The sequence below is a fragment of the Camellia sinensis genome, chromosome 11 (genome assembly GCF_055761805.1).
Source record: "Camellia sinensis isolate YWXY chromosome 11, ASM5576180v1, whole genome shotgun sequence".
NCBI lineage: Eukaryota > Viridiplantae > Streptophyta > Magnoliopsida > Ericales > Theaceae > Camellia > Camellia sinensis.
In genome coordinates this window covers 171,229,941-171,251,450 of record NC_138971.1, presented here as the reverse complement: position 1 = coordinate 171,251,450, position 21,510 = coordinate 171,229,941, and the positions used below count along the sequence as shown (strand labels likewise).

General features: G+C 35.7%; 1 protein-coding gene and 2 pseudogenes across 1 annotated transcript; 1 reads left to right on the top strand and 2 right to left on the bottom strand.

Moving 5' to 3' along the window:
- The first annotated feature begins 2,142 nt into the window (after positions 1–2,142).
- Positions 2,143–21,510, top strand: LOC114297745 (uncharacterized; annotated as a pseudogene).
- LOC114313331 (uncharacterized) lies at positions 5,797–10,210 on the bottom strand (annotated as a pseudogene).
- Positions 11,344–12,441, bottom strand: LOC145803347 (ATP-citrate synthase beta chain protein 2-like). Its single transcript, XM_082896616.1, has 5 exons — positions 12,310–12,441; positions 12,081–12,209; positions 11,851–11,984; positions 11,623–11,714; positions 11,344–11,419 (listed from the first exon to the last, which is right to left on the bottom strand). The coding sequence occupies exons 1-3, from the start codon at positions 12,424–12,426 to the stop codon at positions 11,946–11,948; spliced, it is 285 nt and encodes a 94-aa protein (XP_082752742.1). The 5' UTR covers positions 12,427–12,441; the 3' UTR covers positions 11,344–11,419; positions 11,623–11,714; positions 11,851–11,945.

Here is a 21,510-nt window from a genome sequence, read left to right as displayed (position 1 = left end):
ATAAACAAAAACTAGTTTATAAAATTTTTGTGAATATAAACTGAAAACATAAATGTTACCAAACACACCCTTATCATTTTAAAATTATTTTATCTACCCTATATGCTTTGAAATTATCCCTAAAAAATAAAAGGTACATCTAAAAATTAAAAATTAAAAAATTTCTAAAAAAAAAAATTATAAAGCAATTGTCAAACTCTTAAAAAAAAAAAAAAAATTACTTAAATATTTAAATAAGGGCTGGGAAGAGGGTCGTTTTCTTCCATACTCCATTTTGGTGCCCTTCAAGAACGGTTCATGTAATGAGTCTTAAATAGAATAACATATATATAAAAAAATTAATTGTACTTTATTTTATAAAATAAAAATTAAATCTAATTTCAAATTTAAACTATTTATTTTATTCTTTATAGAATATAACAGTTAAAATTTTAGATTGTATTTAGTAGAGTTTTGTAAATATGATTTGAGAGTATGAGTTTTATTTTGAGTTTCTGTGGAATTATGATTTGAGTGAAGAAAACTTGTTTAGTTATGATTTTTGAATAGAGTGTTGAATTGAGTTTTAAATTGAGTGTGAAATTGAGTTTTGAAAGTTTGATTTGACATGTGAAGTAAGAAAATTTGTTTAGTTATGAGTTTTGAAAAGAGTTTTCAAAACTTAATTCAAATTGTTATAACTCATAACAAAACACACTACTTTCACACTATTGAAAATTCTGATCAACACTTATAACCAAACTCTTTTTAAAATTCAATTAAATTTTTTTATTATTAACAGAAAATAACATTAATCAATTTTTTAATTGAAAATACTACAAAGGAAATAATTTTTTTTCAAAATAAATATTCAAAAAATTTAAAGCATAAATATTTAAATAATTTAAATAATCTAAAATAATTTAATAAGTAAAAATTTAAAATAAATATTCAAAAAATTTAAATAATTTATAATGTTAATATTTTAAATTTAAAAATAACTCTATGCTCAAATCGTAACCAAACACATAAAACAAAACCCAATTAAAAAATTATTTTTAAAACTCATAACGAAACACATAATTTGAAACTCCATACTACTTTCACAATTCTACACTTAAATCGTAACCAAATACATAACAAAAAAAATTAAAATATTTAAAAATATTTTTATAAAATAGAGTTTGAATTTATTTTTATAAAATATTTTAAAATTTTAAAAATTAAAATCATAATATTTTTGAAATTAAAATATTTAAAAATATTAAAAAATTAAAAAATTAAAAAAATTGTAACATATTAAAATATTTAAAATCTTAACAAAATTAAAATATTAATTTGAATTGAGTTTTGAAAGAGTTTTGAATTATGTGTTTAGTTATGAGTTTTGAAAAGTAATGATTATGTTTTGAATTAAGTTTTAAGAAATGGATGTAAAATTATGATTTAAAAGTTTAAAAAAAACAACACACTCAAATTAATGGGTGTAACTATAATTTAAATTGCTTACCAAACGGAGCCTTAAAGTCTCCTGTTGAATGATAACAACATGTTTGGAGAGATGTGTACATACGTATACGATTACAACCAAAAAAAATATACGCATGATATGAACAATCTCTCTCTTCTCTGTCCTGTCCTGAATCTCTCTCTCTCTGCTCTGTTCAGTATTCAAAGGGAGAGTGCGCAACCTGGGTAGCAAATTAGCAATGCGTGCCTGTCACTGTTTCTGATGCTCTCTCACTAAATCTCTCTCTCTCTCTCTCTCTCTCTCTCTCTCTCTCTCTCTCTCTCTCCAATTTGTGTGACAGATAATTCAAAGGGAAACCCCCCATTACGCAGATCTGGTGAACTCCCCCAAAACCCATAGCTTGATTCATTGTTTGTAGTTGTTGTTGTTGTTCTTCTTCTTCTTCTTCTTTTTCTTCTTCTTCACATCGTGAAAGTAACCCAGAGAGATTCTGACAAGGTGGTTTGGGATCAGATGAGAAACCCATCATCAATGACACCCATTACTGTTATGGGTTTATCAAATCGATCCATGCAAGTTCATGACTTGGCTCATCCTCTTCGTCTCCGTCACTTACATCATCTACACTCTGAAACTCGTCTCTTCTAATTCACGCAGTTGCGACGACGACCCCTTCTTCACCACCACCCTGAACCGCCTTGTTCGGTTCCGATGATCGGATGCAAGCCTGTATGGCTAAACTCGGTGTTCCACTCACTAAACAACTCGGTTTCCACCAGGTTCGTCTTTCTTTTTCGTGTGTTTTCTTCTTTTTCGATAGTTTTTTTGTGTTTTGTTTGGGTGTATCTGCGCACTTTTTTTTTTTTTTTTTGCCTCATGATTTTTAGGAAAAATTACACTTACTTTCTTAAAATATTTTAGGTAAATTATAGCTTTCACTTTGCTTTCTAATATGATAAATTAGTTAAAATTTGAAACAAAAGGTAAAAATATAAAATAAAAAAAAAACAAACTTACTTAAAAAGTCAAAAGTAGAAAATAACTCAACATAAAATGGTAAAATATAAATTATCCAATATTTTATAATTTTTCTCTGGCTTTTGAAATTTATATAATTCTTAGGCCTCGTTTGGGAACATGCTAATTTAGTAATTTTTTGGCTATTTAGCTAAAATATGAGCTAAAAAAACTAGTATATTTTGGATGACTTTTTGATTTTTTACGAAAAAATATGCAAAAAGTAGAGAGAAAAGAGAATCTTTAACTTTTTAGTATGAATTATCGGTTTTTTTATTTTTTTAATAATTTTTTGATTTTTTTAACTAAACTGACTGCTTCCCAAAGTATTAAATTTTTATTAATGTGAATCGATGGACAACTGTTACCCACTTCTCCAATTAAAATTATCACATGTTATTAATACAAGGGCCAAAAGTGGAAGAAAAAAAAAATTGAAATATTTATGCCTATGTGGGAAGCGGGAAGCGGGAAGTGAGAAGTGTGAAGGGTTTAAATGAGGAGTGAGAAAAATTTTACCATATTTTTAGGATTTATTTTATTTTATTTTATTATAATGATATTTTATTTTATTATAATGATATTTATATATGTATTTGTCATGCATAAATGTGTCAAATAAAATGATAAACAAAACTTGATAAAGAATTTCCTTTGATTAAATTGAAACTTTTGTTGTCACGTGGTGCTGTTGCAATAGAGAACAACATGGCAATTATTAATTGAGCCACGTCGAATAAAAATTAGGAAAATGATATTGTTACTTCTTATACATATAAATGTATATTATTTCATATTTATTTTTATATTATCTGTATTAATTTTTTAGTTCATTTAGAGAGTGTTTGGGAAGCGATTATTGTAATTAATATTTTGATTTTTTATAAAAATATGTGTAAAAAAATAAGAGATGTGATTTTTTTTTTGGCTTTTTTTAGCTATTTAGTCAAAAAAGCTAGCACCTCAAATGAGTTATTTTGGAAAGATGATTAAAAGCTGACTTTTTAGTTTTTTTTTTTTATATTTTTAAAAACGTATAAAAAATGTGAGAGATGATGTGATCCAAAATAAATTAAAAGTTGTGTTTTTAACCCTCTTCTCAAAAGAATCATTTATTATAAGTGAGATTAGTGTAATTATTTTAAAATTGTAAATTTTTTATTTTTTTATGTTTTTTGAGAGATTAGTATAAACCAAACCAAACCAAACCAAGCGTTAAGTCCTATCAAATGGGGTCGGCTACATGAATCATTTTTCTCCACGCGGCCCTATCAAAGGCCATTTCATTAATCAAATTAAGTAGATTCATATCTCTATTTAAAACGCTAGTCAACGTTAATCTAGACCTACCCCGTCCCCTAACACTTCCATCTACCGTTACAGCATCACATCTCTTCACTACTGCCTCTGTTGATCTCCGTTGAATATGACCAAACCATCTCAAACGATTCTCTCTCAACTTATCTTCTATCGATGCTACTCCTATCTATTCCCGAATATACTCATTTCTAATCCTGTCTTGTCTAGTTTTACCACACATCCACCTTAGCATCCTCATCTCAGCCACACTCATCTTATCTACATGTTGTTTCTTGGTTGCCCAACACTCCGTCCATACAACATAGCTGGTCTAAAAGCCGTTCTATAAAACTTACCTTTTAGTCTAGTGGGTATTCGTTTATAGCACAATACCCCAGACGCACTTCTCCACTTACACCATCCCGCGCTTAATCCTATGAGCCACATCTGCATCAATCTCTTCCACTGTTGTGATAATCGACTCTAAATAACGAAAATATTCACTCTTAGGCAATTCTTGGTTCTCAATCTTCATTTCTCCTCTGCTTTCATTGTTACTGTTACTAAATTTACACTCCATGTATTCTGTCTTAGTTCTGTTTATCCGGAATCCTTTAGATTCAAGAGCTTTTCTCCAAATCTCTAATTTTGTGTTAACTCCTTCTCTAGTCTCATCCACTAGCACAATATCGTCTGCAAAAAGCATGCACCATGGCACGTCATCCTGAATATTTATCGTCAGCTCGTCCATAACTAAAGCAAAAAGATAAGGACTTAAGGTAGATCCTTGGTGTAACCCTACAGTGATAGGAAATTCATTTGTCTATCCAGCTGGCGATCTAATAGTGGTCACCACCTCTTCATACATGTCCCTAATCACGTCAATGTAACATTTTGTCACTCCTTTCTTCTCTAACACCCACCATATTATATCTCGGGACACTCTGTCATATGTTTTCTCAAGGTCGATAAACACCATATGAATGTCTCTTTTCTTTTCTTTATACTTTTCTATTACTCTCCTCAAAAGATAGATCGCTTCCATTGTTGACCTACCAGGCATAAACCCAAATTGATTCTCTGACACATCTGTTATATCTCGCAATCGATATTCCATCACCCTCTTTCACACTTTCATTATATGACACATTAGCTTGATTCCTCTATAGTTGTTACAATTCTGGACATCATCTTTATTCTTATAGATTGGCACTAAAATACTCTCACTACAAGAATTAACACTTTTGGCAACAAAAAAATTGGTCGCTAAAAGTCAATTTTTGGTCGACAAAAGTTATTCGCGACCAATTTTTTTGGTCGCGACTTTGGTCGCCAATTGAGGGTCGGCAAAAGTAATTCGCGACCAAAATTTTGGTTGGTCGGCAAAAGTTGGATTTGCCGACTAAATTTTTGATCGCTAAATATTTAATTACCGCGACTAATTCATTTTGTCGCTAAAACACTTTGGTCGTGAAAAGTCGCCTTTTGTCGACCAAATTTCTTAGTCGCCAATTGACACATTTCGCGACCAAAAAGTTTGGTCGCCAATTGTGACATTCTGCGACCAAAATTAGTTTGGTCGCCAATTGTTACTTTTTGCGACCAAAACTGTTGGTCGGCAAAAGTGAGTTTTCACGACCAACAAAATTTTTGGTCGGCAATAGATGTATTTTTTGCGACCAAAACTTTTGGTCGGCAATTGTCATTTTTTGCGAAAAAAAATAATTTATTTGTCGCAACTAATAAATTGGTCGCCAAAGCAGGAAAACAATACACCTGTAATTCCTAATAATTCATTCAATCCATAATAAACCTATAATTTTAAAGCATCATTCAAATTAACGGATGCTGTAGGGGCTCAGTACTCCAGAACTATTTTATCTTAATATATTGTTATGCTTTGTTTACCAAAAAAGAAAACAAGGTGTGCAAAACCTCTCTAATAAATAATATCAAAATTTTCTTTTATTTCTTTCTCAAGCTATGTAAGGGCACAAGTTCATAGCATATTCATCGTCATGTGAGGAATGTGTCAGGAAAGAAAAAATTATAGAAAAATAAAATATACTTTTACAAAATTTTCTCATAAACTAATGTAACATCAAATAATAAATTTTAAAATTTTAACATAAAGCCAAGCTCTTCATATCTCATGTCAATCCTCATAATCATAATCCACACCATAGGCTCCGCAGCTTTCAACACCTTCACCGTAATCAGTCTTGTGGTCAAATTCATTATCATACTTTCTTATTTCAGACTCAATCTGTCGGTGCTAAACTTCTTGTTAAACTTTGTATCGCATTTTGCAATTATGCCTTCCGTGTTGGCATTCTCGGCACCTTGGCTCTGTAAAGACATTGAAATGGATGTATAGAAATACATTAGCCAACTCTCAGTGTAGCTTTGTCTCATAGCAAGAAATAAATTTCAGATTAATGGAACAAAAATAACAGTAAAATAACATGGCATCATATTGTAACTTGATTTGTTAGATTTGAAATTGAGAATTCATGTAAATATGATGAATAATCCCTAGACCCACTTTGGGGCATCATTTTCCAAAATGCAAGAAATGCTTTCACAGATCAATCACACGAGAAAGCTTCTGAATTCGGTTTAGTAGGAAGTCCCCTTGCTTGATAGTTGCTTGATAAAGAGCATTCTTTGCATCTGGACGGTTAGTTTCCAAAACACCGGCAACTTTATCAATCTTGCAGTGAAGCTTCCCTGCTGCAATAAAACGTGACAGTTCCCTGGTGCAAACGAGGAACTCAATTAAACACCAATGGTTCACAATAAAAATCAATAACAATCTTACAGAAAAGATCAAAAGCATGAGTGAGTGTATCTAGGAAAATGAGATCACTTACAAATCAATGAACTCTACTGTTACTCCAAATGCTTTTGCCATTGCCTCAATTGTGACACTCTCATAGGATTCCCAGAATTGGGAATAAACCACGGTCCTAACCTCCCTCATGTATACCGGAAGTGGGGATGCAAATAACGGTCCAATTTTATTTGCTCCATCAGGCCAGCTGAAAATCAATTGGATAAAATTTCAGATTGGAATAAACTATAAGACAACATATTCAAATTGGAACAATAGTTTCAGTAATTGATCAGCTTCACAGTAGTGGGGCATTTATACATGCATTGTATGTACTTGTGTCAACATGAGAAAGGGCTTGTGATCCTCCTTTATATATAGATCCCACATACTCAAATCTATCATGATTAGATTACTTCAGCCATTCAATTTCCAGTTCATTCTATGGGTAGTGTAAACAGATCTGAAGCTCTATAATCAAAGGCAGAATATGAATACGTCCAACATTTTGTTTACCTATCTATGTAATATATAATACTGCAAGGGTAAAATATGAGATATACAAGATAAATACTTACCAAATGCTGAGAAAAATTACTTGTACTGACAATCATATAAAGAGTTCAAAAACCCCAACAGATGCGGGATTTTCCCAATAACTGTGAAGATCTCAAGAGCATCAACTACCTGCAACATGTAGGAACACAAGCATAGTAACATAAATTGGTAATAACTAAGATGGGGGGGTGTGGATCCAGGCATTTCTCTCTGTTTTAGTTCCATATTGCTGTTAAGATGGAAATCTCTCCAATCCAACGGGTGTTCTTCAACTTCATCCAAAATCCATTAAGCAACTTAGCACCCAAAAGGATTGTAGGGCTTATCATGTTGAACAATACATATAGAAAAGTTAGTAGCAACAAGAACAACTTGAACAGTGAGACGCCATCATTGCAACTCAATATATATATATATATATATATTTATTTATTCCTCCTAAATAATTTTTTTTATGAACTTCGCTTATGGAATAACACCATTTAACATGCATTATTGCATCATTTTAGATTTCAGCTGCTTTCTGTTAAGCCTCCCTATCCTAAGATATATCAAGATCTTTAATTGACTAGTCACCAATGAATACAACAACATGAAACCAGGAACTATCAATGCAATCTAGCAAATCCATGACCTCAAACTCATCCAACCCAAACACGCCATATCAATTTGGGAGAGGGATCAATTGAGCACACTGAAAACCCTACCCTACCTCTAAAATTTGTTGGGAAACTGCAAACCTTGCACGGCCACTTGCCACAGCTGTTGAGTCCAGCAGAAGGCCCTTTGAAGGGCCATACACTTAAGGTAAGTAATCAAAGACCAAATCAGTACCTACAATTTCATAAAATTTGGAACTAAATTATAAAAATCATAAAATTAAATTAAATGGAACCATTGAGAAGCAATCCGATAACCTAAAAAAAAAAAATGCCATCCCTGTCATTAAAAAAAATAAAAAAATTCTAAACTATAATTACACAACTAAATTGTTCATGCTCATAAACAAGAGTATTGTTAAGCAACCATTGTTCAATATAATTATCTCGGCAAGAAGAGGTTTGTAATTGTATGCTTGCAATGTGATAAATAAATTTTTCGATTTTTTCATTTAGCCTTACACATGTAGGAAGCTTGAAATCAAGATCCCTCATTGGTTTCAGGAACAAGTTCCAAAATGGCACTACTATTCCCCTTCCCAGAACCATTATTTCCCCATTTCAGAAGAGGTTTTTTTTTTTTTTTTTTTTTTTTTTTTTTTTTTTTTTTTTTTTTTTAACCAAACATGATTTTTTGGCTTTGGGGCCTCAAATGGATCAAACTACTTAGATTTTTCCACAAACACATGAAGGGGTGAAGAAATTCAAGCTTATTATGCGTCTTGAGAAAAGTATCCATTGAATTTCAAATATGGGTATCAATTACTCAAGAGAAGTGTCAACTTGATAACACAATATGGGTTTTAAGAACTTCCTTCCCCAATTTCTCACTTGAATTATAAACTTACAACAACAAATAAATTTTTAATTTCAGAATGCACACATAATGAAATGGGTCTGCACAGGAACTCAGAGATTCAACATACAGTTGTAGGAGCATCAACACAAAAAAGAAGACGATAGATAACTGATTTTGCAACTGTGAGCTTTATAAAGGTTTATACAAATACAAAATGAAAATTAAAGCCAAGTTTGTTGAACTAACAGGACAAACCAGATATTTAGATTTAGACTTACCATGAAGTAAGAGGTGGAACTTTAAAATAGTAAACAAGTAAATATTCAATGATAAAAATTATTGATAAATTTGATTTATGACTACCAAGCATAAATTAGCATATTTTTACCATCAAGGACACAACTGTAATTTTTGTGAGTATTATTGCAATTTTGATGACTTGAAGGTATTTCATAATTTTGTTAAATCTTGCAAGTTGTACCCAAGTATAAACACTCGTACCATTGTGTTACACATAAAAACCAATTTATGTTACCTCTCTTAGTTATTACTAATATCAACTTCCCTCCTCAACTTTATATTAAGTAGGGAATGAAAGTCTAAAAGATGATGTTTTCATTTAGAAACAGAGCATGTGAAAATGATATGTAATATGCATAGATTTTCCATAAAAAAATGAAAAGCTGCTATGATTCAATCTATCTCTCAAATTTCAGCAGGCCCGGAAAATCTTATCCTTCCTAATTGCACGTGATAATGGTGGTTGAAGAAGAAACAAAAAGTTGATCATGTACAAATGGCAACTGAAGCTGTCACCTGCTTTTATCTCCTCCAATCTTTTTCACTGTTTTTTTTTTCCTGTAATCTTTCTTTAGTTTATCTCTTAGGTATCTTGTTAATAAGATTTTCAAAAGCCGAAAAGGCAAACAAATATTCTATTTATGATGTGTTTCAGTCATCCAAGTCACATGTTGACCTAGATGGTTTCTAATGTACTGACAATATAAAATATATTCCAATCAATGCATCAGAAACATGGCATAATCTGAAGCGCAAGTACAGGCACATATCGTAGAACCTCTTCTCAGCACCAAAATTGGAACTCAAGCAGAAAGAGACAATGACACATCTCTTTTGCATTTATACATCTCTTTCTACTAAAAATACAATTTTTTCAACATTTTATAACATCAGATCCAGACATCTGTTTTTCTAAAATTTTTCTGAAAAATAGAAATTAGTTTGACAAAAATAAACACCATAATGATATTTTTGAATTTTAAAAAATTATTTTCTCCCTAAAAAATTGTAAGACTATATAAAAATGATGAGTGTTTTTTACTTATTAGATTTAAGTTTTTTTCAAAAAAATTCAGAAAATAATGCTGCAAACCAAACCAAACCAAACCAAACCAAACCAAACCAAACTGATCAATGGATGTCTAAGCAAACATCTATCACTATGAATATTATCTGTTCAAAATTAAAGATTTCCATACTCATAGAAATCTAAAAAAAGTTCACAAATTGCAATGAACATGAAAAGAAAATCACCTCACATTTGGCAGCTTTTCCATTTCAGTAGCATATGCCATACTCAGTTGACCCTCATCGCCATGCTATAACACAAGATAACATAAAGATGAATATTTGCAATTGGAGAATACAAAACAATAATTGCATAAAATTATATGTAAACTTATGTGCATAAATTTCCAATTTGGAATTCCATAAAGTGGACCAGCTGACCTAGACAATGTCATGGAAACTGACTCAAAGAATGTAAAAAAAATTTTGCTACCATAGTGATAATTTCCTATTTGAACCATCATAGAGTTTCTTTTACATAAAAAAAATAGACTTCAAAGAACAACATTCATATTTGCTACCTGGATTTCTCCACTTCCAGCAAGAAAATCATATTGAAACTACGCCCCAGGTTAATGTCCTAGTGTGGTGCTGGAAAGTCTTACCTTATCGGTTAGGTCAACTTTTACGGTCTCTCCGTATCTTTCTATAATATCATGAAAATGGCGCTCCACAACCTTTGACTAAAGGAAGAAAAACACAGTTAGATGCTCATCATTACACAACTTAAACATAAAGAGCTGTATCCAGAAGAAAATACATACTGTTTGCTCATGATCAATAATATTAAGTCGTGGTTTATAGCTCAAATCAACAATTTGCTCCCAAAGGAGTGGAATTGAACCTTGAATCTGAAGCAAATTAAGAAGTAGCTGTTACTCATTGGTTCACTTGCCAGAAATTTACTTTGGGGTCCAGAGAAGAAAAAAGCAAGTCAGCCAGTGAATTGGTCCACTTAAGATATTGAGTTGAAAAGATATTAACCGGAACAATCAGTATCTGAAGGCACATTTCCTGTGGAAATAATACCTGTAAAAATGAAGACATAGAACCTTCAAGGTTAGCCCCTCTTCTCCACATTCGGGTCCCTCCATTCAATATAACAACCAGTTACTACAATGTTTTGCCATAGCCATATTAATAGGAACAAAAACCAGTGATGTCTATATTGCACTACCTAAGCGCCGTGTACACCTCCTTGAAATTAAAGTAATTATGGCTGGTGAATTTTTCAGCTTGAGTTGTCCAGTCTGATAGCTTATGTCTTGGTTAAGTGAAAACACCATAAATAAGAAACTACTCTTGCATCCATAGTTACCTTTAACATGCACGCATGTGCTCATGCATAAACACATGCGCGCGCGCACACACACAAAATAAGCATTGAAAAGCTTCAGGATATTCCCTTGTAACAGAGGGATGATAAACCCATCAAGCTGCATAGGAAAAATAAAAGATATTAGACAAAGAATTTGTTTCAGTGATCATATTTCAGATGTCCAAATAGGCAACGTTGATTAATCACTTAGAAGTACTTGCTTTATTTTTTATTGCAAACTTAATGCAATATTTGTTTCCTAAGGAAAGACAGGTGAGTACAAAGCAATGATAACATCTTTTGAACATAAGAAATGTTAACCTTATTCTCAATGAGCTCCTCCAAAAGACAGATTTAGCAGAGTTTATTTCCAGTTTGAAGCAGAAATTCAGAACTGCTGTCCTCCCGGTATCCTAGATGGTGTGAGTTTAACAACAAAAGATTAATATTGCATTAATTCTCTATATTGTTACAGCAGTTATGGCACCTAAATATATAAGAGAAAGAAAACCCTAAACCCATACACAATATATATAGCATATATCATACCTCTGTCATCAGATATGGTGGATATAATATGAGTTGGAGCTCGGACTTTTCCACTCTTAATAGCAGTATTAAGATCCTCAGGGATTTGTGGAGGCTTAAACTTCCTTTGTAGGAGTAACATTGCCCCCCTCAACCTAAGCAAAATGTAAGCAAATGATTTACTAAAACTGGTGGTAGTGAGGAATGCCTACATAATGGCAGTAATGGGTATGAGATGTGCAACAGCTTACCAGCTTCTCAAATGTTTCTTTAATCACAGTTTCAAATGCTTCAAATGAAGTTGGGACAACAGCTCCAGCATCGTGAAGTGCTTGATTCTTGGCTTGTGCAGACTCCATCTCACCACCACTTTTGGCTCCCTAATTTAAGCAACGTTGAGCAAAATTAGAAAATAACACCAAAAATAAAATAAAATAAATAAACAAAAATTATATCCAAGGAAATTTAGCAGTAGCTCACCGCATGACCAAATTGTACTTCTGACTTAAAGAGACGTGCACAAGTTCCACTGACCCAAGCAACCACAGGTTTACTGATTTTCCCCTGTTTCAGGACTTCCTTTGTACATATAAACATGTATGTACAACAAATAAAGAATGAGATCGAGACCTTGACTGTAAAATAAAATTTGTCAATCTATTCATATATATGTATGTATCTATTTTGTGTTCAATTTTAACATCTACACTGCACATTATGATCTTCAATCGATCAATAGATCTTCAATCGAAACCTACCATACTTGAATCGAATCAATAGATCGAATCAAACATTTCATCATATACCCGGCTTGCAATTTCAATTCGACCCTCTTTTACAAGCGCATTAAGCAAAGAATTGCAAACAAGAACACTTGGAACAGAATTAGAAGTACTAAGCACAGTAGTATAAATTTCAAGGGCTTTATCGACTAACCCAGAATCCGAATACGCTCGAATTATAGCATCCAAAGCTTCCCGAGTCGGTAACTTGTCTTCAACTTTCATACTCTCCAACACAGTCTCAATCTCTGAAAACACTCTAGAGCTGGCCAAGAGCTTAAGAAGAGAAGAATAAGCAAACCCATCAAGAGAACAACCGTATGGGCGTTGAGTGACCCAATCAAAGAACTTCAAACCCAATTCGGGGTCGCGAATACGGTCGAGCACCAAATGGGCAATGTCAGATGGGACGATTTCTTCTTCGGAGAGGCGGGTTTCGAGGGTGTCTTGCCATTGATTGTGGTGGTGGGTTTTGAGGATGTCACAGAGTTCGTTGACGAGTCGCTTGATCAAGGGTTTGAAGGAGAAGGAAGGGGAAGAACTGGGTTTGGGGTTGTGACGAGGTTTAATGCGGGAGAGAAGGGTTTTCGACATGAGAGAGAAAATGAGGTTTGGGGAGTCATCTGCTACTTCGAAAGTCTTGTTCCTTTCAGTGTTCCACACTTGCAAGTTTCAGTTCCCCCCTCCATCTTTCAAATTTCCCCCCAAACTTTTGGCGACCAAAAGATCAAATTAGTCGCAAAAACAGGTTCTTTCACCGACAAATTTTTTAGTCGCCAAATCTCAATCAACAACGACTAAAATATTAGTCGCTAAAAGTACTAATTTGGCGACTAATTTTTTTTGGTTGCTGAAAATAAGTTTTTCGCGACCAAATTTTTGGTCGCCAAAAAATATGTGACCTTCCGCGACCAAATTTGTAATTGGTCGGCAAAAGTATACCACTTTCTGCGACCAACATATTTTTTGGTTGCCAAAATATAACCTTCTGCGACCAATAATATTTGGTCGCCAAAAATAATGATCATTCGCGACTAATTAATATTTGGTCGCCAAATGTCATTTTTTTACGACCAAAATTTTTTTAGTCGACAAAAGTGGTCGCAAAATGTGTAAATTCTTGTAGTGTCTTCCTCCATTCATCTGGCATGTTCCTAGTCAACAAAATTTTGCTAAACAACCTAGTCAACCAACAAACTCTCATTTTACCCAAACACTTCCAAGCTTCAATAAGGATATTATCAGGTCCTAAAGCCTTATATGATTTTATCTTCTTAAGTGCAATTTCCACTTCAAAGTTCCTAATCCTGCGATAGAACCTATAGTCTTAGTTTATCGTATTGCTGGCTATTTCTTCCCTTATTGTCGTACCTCCATGTTCCTTAGTTAATAGTTTCTCAAAATAATTCTTCCATCTTTCCTTAATCTCATCATCCTTCACCAATACCTTAGAATCCTCACTCTTGATGCACTTTACTTGATTAAAATCTTTTGTTTTCCTCTCTCGTGTCTTAGCAAGTTTGTATACCCTCTTCTCTCCCTCCTTACTATCTAGTCCAGTGTATAGGTCATCACATACTTTCAACTTGGTCTCTCTCACTACTTTCTTGACCTCCTTATTAGCCAATCTATAACTCTTAAGGTTTTCCTCAGTTCTATCATTCTGTCACTTTTTAAAGTACTCTTTTTTTGCCTTAACTACCGCTTGAACCTCTTCCCTTCACCACCAAGTTTCCCTAAAGCTGGGCCCCGTTCCTTTCGACTCTCCAAGCACTTCCCTTGAGATGCTCCTCATACAATTGGTCATCGAGTTCCACATAGTGTTCGCATCACCGTTGAAGTCTCATGTACCTTCCTTATCCATTCGATTATTAAATATTTCTAATTTATCCCCTTTTAGGTCCCACCATCTCGTCCTACGACGCTCACCATCCTTCTTAGCTTGGTAATGCTCTCTAAAACATAAATCTAGTACCAAAATCCTATGTTGAGAGACCAGACTCTCTCTAGGAATCACCTTATAATCATTGCATTTTAGGTGGTCCACTTTTCCCACTAAGAAGTAATCTATTTGACTCTTAACTAATCCACTCTTAAAGGTTATCAAATGCTCCTCCCTCATCTTATACATAGTATTGGCCACCACCAAATCAAAAACCAATGCAAAATCTAAGATACTCTCTTCAACCTCATTTCTGTCACCAAAACCGTATCCACCATGCATCATTTCATAACCTAGTTTATCTATGCCCACATGGCCATTAAAATCTCCACCTATAACCAGATTCTCTCCTACAGGTATCTCCTGTAAGATCTCATCCATTTGCTCCCAAAAATCCCTCTTAGTCTGATTATCTAACCCTACTTAAGGGGCGTGTGCGCTAATAATGTTCACTATATTCCTTCTAATAACTAGTTTAACTAGCATAATCCTATCTCCTTTCCTAGTGACCGCCACTACACTTTCCACCAGACCCTTGGCAATTATGATTCCTACCCATTCCTGCGTCTATCCTTACCACTATAATATAGTTTAAAACTGGTATCCTCAATTTTCCTAACTTTCTTTCCCGTCCACTTAGTTTCTTGTATGCAAGCTCTACTAACTCTCCTCCTAATCATAACATCTACCAATTCCATCGTCTTGCTAGTTAATGTTCCTATGTTTCAAGTGACTACCCTAAACCTATAGTCTTGGACTAGTTTCTTTACCCGCGCTCGTCTAGAAAAGCGCGAAAACCTTTGCCAATTTTTTACCGCACCCAGGCGTTGATGAGGCGCCCCTTGCTCACTTTTCGAAACACCCGGAGGCAAGCGCGACGCGTCACTTAAGGGGAACGACCTAACATTTAAACGATTCAAAGTAGGATTCATTTTTATAAGGGATCCGAACGGCTTTTTTACGTGTTGGCTGTCGGCTACCTAACACACAACCCTCCTCCTTAACCCGGGTTTGGGACCGACGGAGTTGTTAACAACCCCGACGGAGTTAGAGAGATTAGTATAATTTATCTAAAATTTAATTTAAATTTTTTTTTTTTAAAATCACTATTTAAAACCATCCAGAATAAAATTGGATAAAACAAGTAAACATAATTGAACTCGTCGGTGATGACTAGTAGTAAGAAGGTTCGAGTTGGATACCACTTTGGGTCGGTTATGTTGGGGCTTGGAAGTGGCTGCCACTTGGGTCGGTTTGGTGTTGACTAATTGAACATAGGCTTTGTGGGGCCCATTTGTGTTTGTTTGTAATTGTTGTTCGACACACCCTCCAGCACAGAAAAAAAACCGTGTCACCTTCTTTCTCAATATTTTTATTTTTATTTTTAAAGTAGGAATGAAAGTGTACAATTAGCGTTACTGTTTTGCTTTTTGTGTTTCGGTAAACCCGGTGCGTCTCTCTCAGTCATAACTCTTATTTATTTATTTATTTTTTTTTTATCGACAAAGCAATAAGCCACCCAAAAATGCAAGACTCCAAAAATTCTACGCATTGTTGATTTCGTGCAGCGTGAGTCTCACATTCATGTGAGTATTGGGTAAAAATTTTAGTAACTTTTTTGAAATTTTTAGTATTGATCTTTTGCAGTTTGTCATATATCGATTCTTAATTGCAGCGATTTCAGTTTTGTATTTTTAACATTGTCTCAATTTAATCAAATTTATAATGCCTGTTTGGAAATTAGACAGAAATTAATGGGTAAATAGTCCATTACAGCTGTGTTTGATTGAAGGATTTACAGAGCGATTTGAAAAGAGATAGGGAAAAGGACGGAGAAATGTGAATAAAATACACCTACATTTTATTTAGTTTTACATACCTTCTCTCCTTCCATTTTCAAATTCCTTTCTAAATTCTTTAACCAAACACAGTGTAACTCTCCTCAAAGTGATTGATGAGTTAATGTTCAATTTAAAAATAGTCCACTCTTTTTGTTTTGAATCATTTTATTATTAATTTTTGTCTTATATTTTTAACAAATGTTATCAATTTGATTAATTGGCACATTGTGAAAAGTTAAAAAAGCATTGGTTACAATTAAAATTACATGGACTAAACTCACACGAGGGACAAATTACAAGGTTTGTGATATAATTTACCCAAATTCTAATTAATAGAGACAAATATATCCCAAACCCCCAAAAATATAACTTTATAGACATTGCATTGTTTTAACAACTGTAACTTATTTGTGTTTAAAGGATGTTTATATTTTTACATTGAATTGCGAGTACTAGAATAGAATAGTACATGTTAATTGGATGGTAATGATATTGATAAAGTATAAAATTTTGTCTAGGATTGTCTTTTTTTTTTTGAACTATAGGAATGTCTTTCTTTGATCACTTCTTTGTTCAGGTGTTTTTGTTCTTTCATTTTAATTCTCAGTAAATTGTTGATGGATTGAAATGCAGTATGATTTGTATGGGAACCTATTTGGGCTCCTCGCCACCCACCCAGTGACACCATTCGTGTCGTTGCACCACCTCGATGTGGTTGAACCCATTTTCCATAACGTCACACAGGTAGAAGCCATGGAGCATCTTAAAATCCCTATGAAGCTTGACTCAGCAGGACTCATGCAACAATCAATTTGCTACGATAGAGTCAAGAAATGGATCGTCTCTGAATCATGGGGCTTTGCGGTTCAAGTTTTCCAGGGTGTTTTATCTCCCCGGGAAATGGAAATGCCCTCGAGGATGTTCCTGAATTGGTATAGGAGAGCCGATTACACGGCCTATGCATTCAACACAAGGCCAATCAGCCGGAATCCTTGTCAGAAGCCCTTTGTGTTCTGTAAGATAAATTGATAGAATAAGAGAGAATAAATTGTGTATATATTGATTGATGTGTTACAAGATTGTTGTGTATATATTTTGTACAAGAATTCTTATTATATAGGAGATGATTCTGGAGTAGGTGAGGAGTGAGTGGTGGAGGTAGGTTTGGTGGAGTGTAGTAGGTGATAGGAGTAGTAGGTGGAGGTAGGTTTGGTGGTAGGTGTAGTAGTAATTTACATTTACATTAACAGCCCCCCTCAAACTCAAGGAGGATAGGTACTAGCCAACTTGAGTTTGGAGAGAGTAACAAAACAGAAAAATAAGCTGACAAATAAAATTAAAAATGGGATAGGAGACACTGTATGGTCGTGTCGGACCGTTGTAGCAGACAGTTTACGGGGTCATGTCGGACCGTTGTAGCAGACACTGTGTGGTCGTGTCAGACCGATGTAGCAGACAGTTTATGGGGTCATGTCGGACCGGTGTAGCAGGACAGTTTACGGGGTCATGTCGGACCGTTGTAGAAGACAGTTTACGGGGTCATGTCGGACCGAGTAGCAGCTGACCGGAATCAATGTCGGGACAGTTTATGGGGTCATGTCGGACCGTTGTAGAAGACAGTTTACGGGGTCATGTCGGACCGATGTAGCAGCTGACCAGAATCAATGTCGGGACAGTTTATGGGGTCATGTCGGACCGTTGTAGAAGACAGTTTACGGGGTCATGTCGGACCGATGTAGCAGGACAGTTTACGGGGTCATGTCGGACCGTTGTAGCAGGACAGTTTACGGGGTCATGTCGGACCGTTGTAGCAGACACTGTGTGGTCGTGTCAGACCGTTGTAGAAGACAGTTTATGGGGTCATGTCGGACCGTTGTAACAGAGGTTGTGGTGATGCACAGTGCGCCATGAGCGACTTATACATGATACTGTGTATAACCCCCCCTCAAACTCAAATAAGTGTGAAGATAGAAACCTATTTGAGGTTGAAACAAAGGGATTGATAAAGCTGACCGGTGTAGAAGACACTGTATGAGTGTGTATATAGGCTGCCCAAAAAATATACATGGATGTAGATATCGAGCCCTCAAAAGTCGTGCCCTCAAAAGGTGTGCTCAATCTGTCAAAAGGCGTGCCATCAAAAGGCGTGCCCGATGCATCAAAAGGCGTGCCAGATATGATGGCGAGGCACGTGAGTGCCTTGGCTGGCGTGCCCGTTTGTCTGGCGTCAAGAGGCGCGCGATGCGCGTGGCGGCCTCGGCTATTTAACCAAGACAGAGCCTGAGGCCGAGGCAGAAGCAAAAAACCTGTGAAATCCTCTGTAAAACTCTTCGTTGTGCTGAGAGAGAGAGGCTGTAACACTGTTGTGCGGAGAGAGAGAGTCTGTAACACTCTGTTGCGAGAGAAAATGGCTTCGTCGTCCCGTGGTCTGCTGACTCTCTTTCCCGACCTCAACGAGTCAACAAGAGAGATAACGGGTGCGGTGGCCAGTGAACCGCAACCAAGCACCCCAGGGTTTGCTCCATTGAACTTTCCGATGCGGTCTGTGGAGCAAAAAATGGCGGTGCAGTCGGATGTGGAGGCCAATCAGTATACTTTGAAGGCATGTGTGGAGTCCATGACGGCGGTCACAAACTTGTCGCACCGGCTGCAGAGTAGGACAAATGAGGTGCAGCAATTAAACTCCCAGCTGGCTCTGCTCCAACGCATGTATAAGGATGCGCGAGCAGAGATAAGCGTGCTAAGGGCAGAAAACAAGGAGCTGAAGCGGAAGGCCACCGTGATGTTCCGATTTGGAGGGCCGCCATATGCTGCAGTGGAGGAGCAGGGAGTAGTGATCATGCCCAGTGGAGTGGGAAACACGGAGGCAACACCGGCAAGGGCCGCCCAAGACAGAGGCAAGAAGAAAAGGCCGGCGGCAGAGTAGAGAAGAAAAATCCCACTTGTGAATGTGGTTGTTTGTTTTTTTGTTTTTTTTTGTTTTGTTTTTTTTTTTTTTTTTTTAATGTAAAAGTGTGATCGGGGTTGATCCCCTGATATGAATAAATGGACAAGGTTGTGAAATGTTGTTGGTGTTAGTTGGTGGTGGTGTGTTGTTGAATAAGAAAAAATAAAAAAAAAAAGAAAACAATGGATAAAGAAAAGAGAGAAAAAAAAAATATTGGTGGATGGGTGATAAGAAAAACAGCGGTGTGCAGGTCGTCTTCTTCTTCTGGTTTTGTTGTTTTTGTTTTTTTTTTTGTTTTTTTTGTTTTTTTTTTTTTTTTTTTGATAAAATAATAAGAATAATAAGATAGTAATGACGAAAGCATGTGACTCGGTGGGTGGAAAGTAAAAAAAAAATAAAGAGAAAAAGTGGGGGATATGAGGAGGATGAGGAGAAGAAGAAAACGAATAAAAAAAAAAAAAAAGTGGCGGCGTGATTTGAAAAACAAAAGGTAGTGGATGGCAATAGTAAAAGAAAAAGAAAGGAAAAGAGAGGGTTTAAAGGGAGAGAGAGAGAGAGGGAGTGGGTGGATTTAAAAAGAAAAAAAAATGTTTTCATCACATGTGTGTCTGTCAATCCCGTGGGTGTGTGTCTTGTGTGTCTGCTGTGAGTGCCGTGGGTGAGTATTGTGTGAGAGAGAGAAGCCTAGAAATCTAGAGAGAGAGAAGAGAGCTGGGTTTGTGTCTGCGTTGCTTTCTCTGATATCTCTGGACACAAATCAAAAACACCATACTCACATATACATATAATCATATATATATATATAATTGTATATATATAGAGAGAGATGAGAACGAGGCAGGGAGTTTGTTATCCGAAAGTAGAGATGTGTTTGGAGAAGAGTATTGATGAGGATATTGAGGCGGTGGAGCTTGAGGAACCCAAATCCCTACATTATTTGGGGAAGAAAATGAACCCAGATTGCTCTCCAGATCCGCATAGCAAAACGGCATAACTTCATCAACAACAGTCTTATAGATACCGAACGAGGGAGGAGAAGAGGAATCGAGAAAATCATCCACGCGCCACCCGGGTAGCGTCTCTATCAAGGACTCGGATATGCTACTGGTGGCGCCGCCGCCCTCAACACCCTTGTTGGCGGTGATTGCCACCGCTGTCGCTGCTGTGACCGTCTTGGAGATGGTGGGTTTGCATCTGGGTCTTGCGGTTGAGGACAGGCAGCGGCGGCTGAGATGGAGGAGGGTTTTGGAGGTGGATCTTGAGATGGCTTTGAAGAAGAGTGCCATTGCTGTTATGAGACAGAGAGAGAGAGAGATGCATATAGTAGTTATGATGATGAACCAGATCCCCATTTTTTTTTTTTTTTTTTTTTTTTGTGTTTGTGTGATTTCCCTCTGTTGAGTGGTGTGTGTTCTTTGGCTGTTAATGGTATGGTCTCTAGAGAGAGAGAGAGATGGCTGTCATGGTCTGAGAGAGCCGAGAGGTAAGAGAGAGGAAGATGAAGTTACAGTCTGGGTATGTGTAGAGGTCCGGCGGGCGGTCAAGGTGAGGCTGCCGCCCGCCGGTGAAGCAGAATGAATAGGTTCTTAACGTAGCTCTGTTACCATGTAAGATAAATTGATAGAATAAGAGAGAATAAATTGTGTATATATTGATTGATGTGTTACAAGATTGTTGTGTATATATTTTGTACAAGAATTCTTATTATATAGGAGATGATTCTGGAGTAGGTGAGGAGTGAGTGGTGGAGGTAGGTTTGGTGGAGTGTAGTAGGTGATAGGAGTAGTAGGTGGAGGTAGGTTTGGTGGTAGGTGTAGTAGTAATTTACATTTACATTAACATGTTCTACTTGTCGAAGGTGAGATTAGATTCTTGGACGAATCAAATGGGTAAGCGAATATGTTTGGCATCACGTTCCTCATCCTGCGTGCGGATGGAAGATGCAGAATCTCGCTGACCTTGACAGAGTGGATGTCTATAAAAAACCTGACCCTCATCTATGGGATAGGGAAAGCCATATCTCTATCATTGTTTATAATGTGTTTTAGGTCATCCTTATCAGTAAGTTTTTTCAAAGTTCTGCAGAGAATAAATTTCACAGTTTTGATTACTGCAACCTTTACGATTAGTGATTTTGTTGATTGCACAACGGTGAAATCACTCATCAAT

Coding starts and splice junctions, on each gene's coding strand:
- LOC145803347 (XM_082896616.1), bottom strand. CDS start 12,426: ATGTTTATATGTACAAAGGAAGTCCTGAAACAGGGGAAAATCAGTAAA. Junction 12,210..12,309: donor AAGTACAATTTGGTCATGCG/GTGAGCTACTGC, acceptor TGCTTAAATTAG/GGAGCCAAAAGTGGTGGTGA. Junction 11,985..12,080: donor AAGAAACATTTGAGAAGCTG/GTAAGCTGTTGC, acceptor CATTTTGCTTAG/GTTGAGGGGGGCAATGTTAC.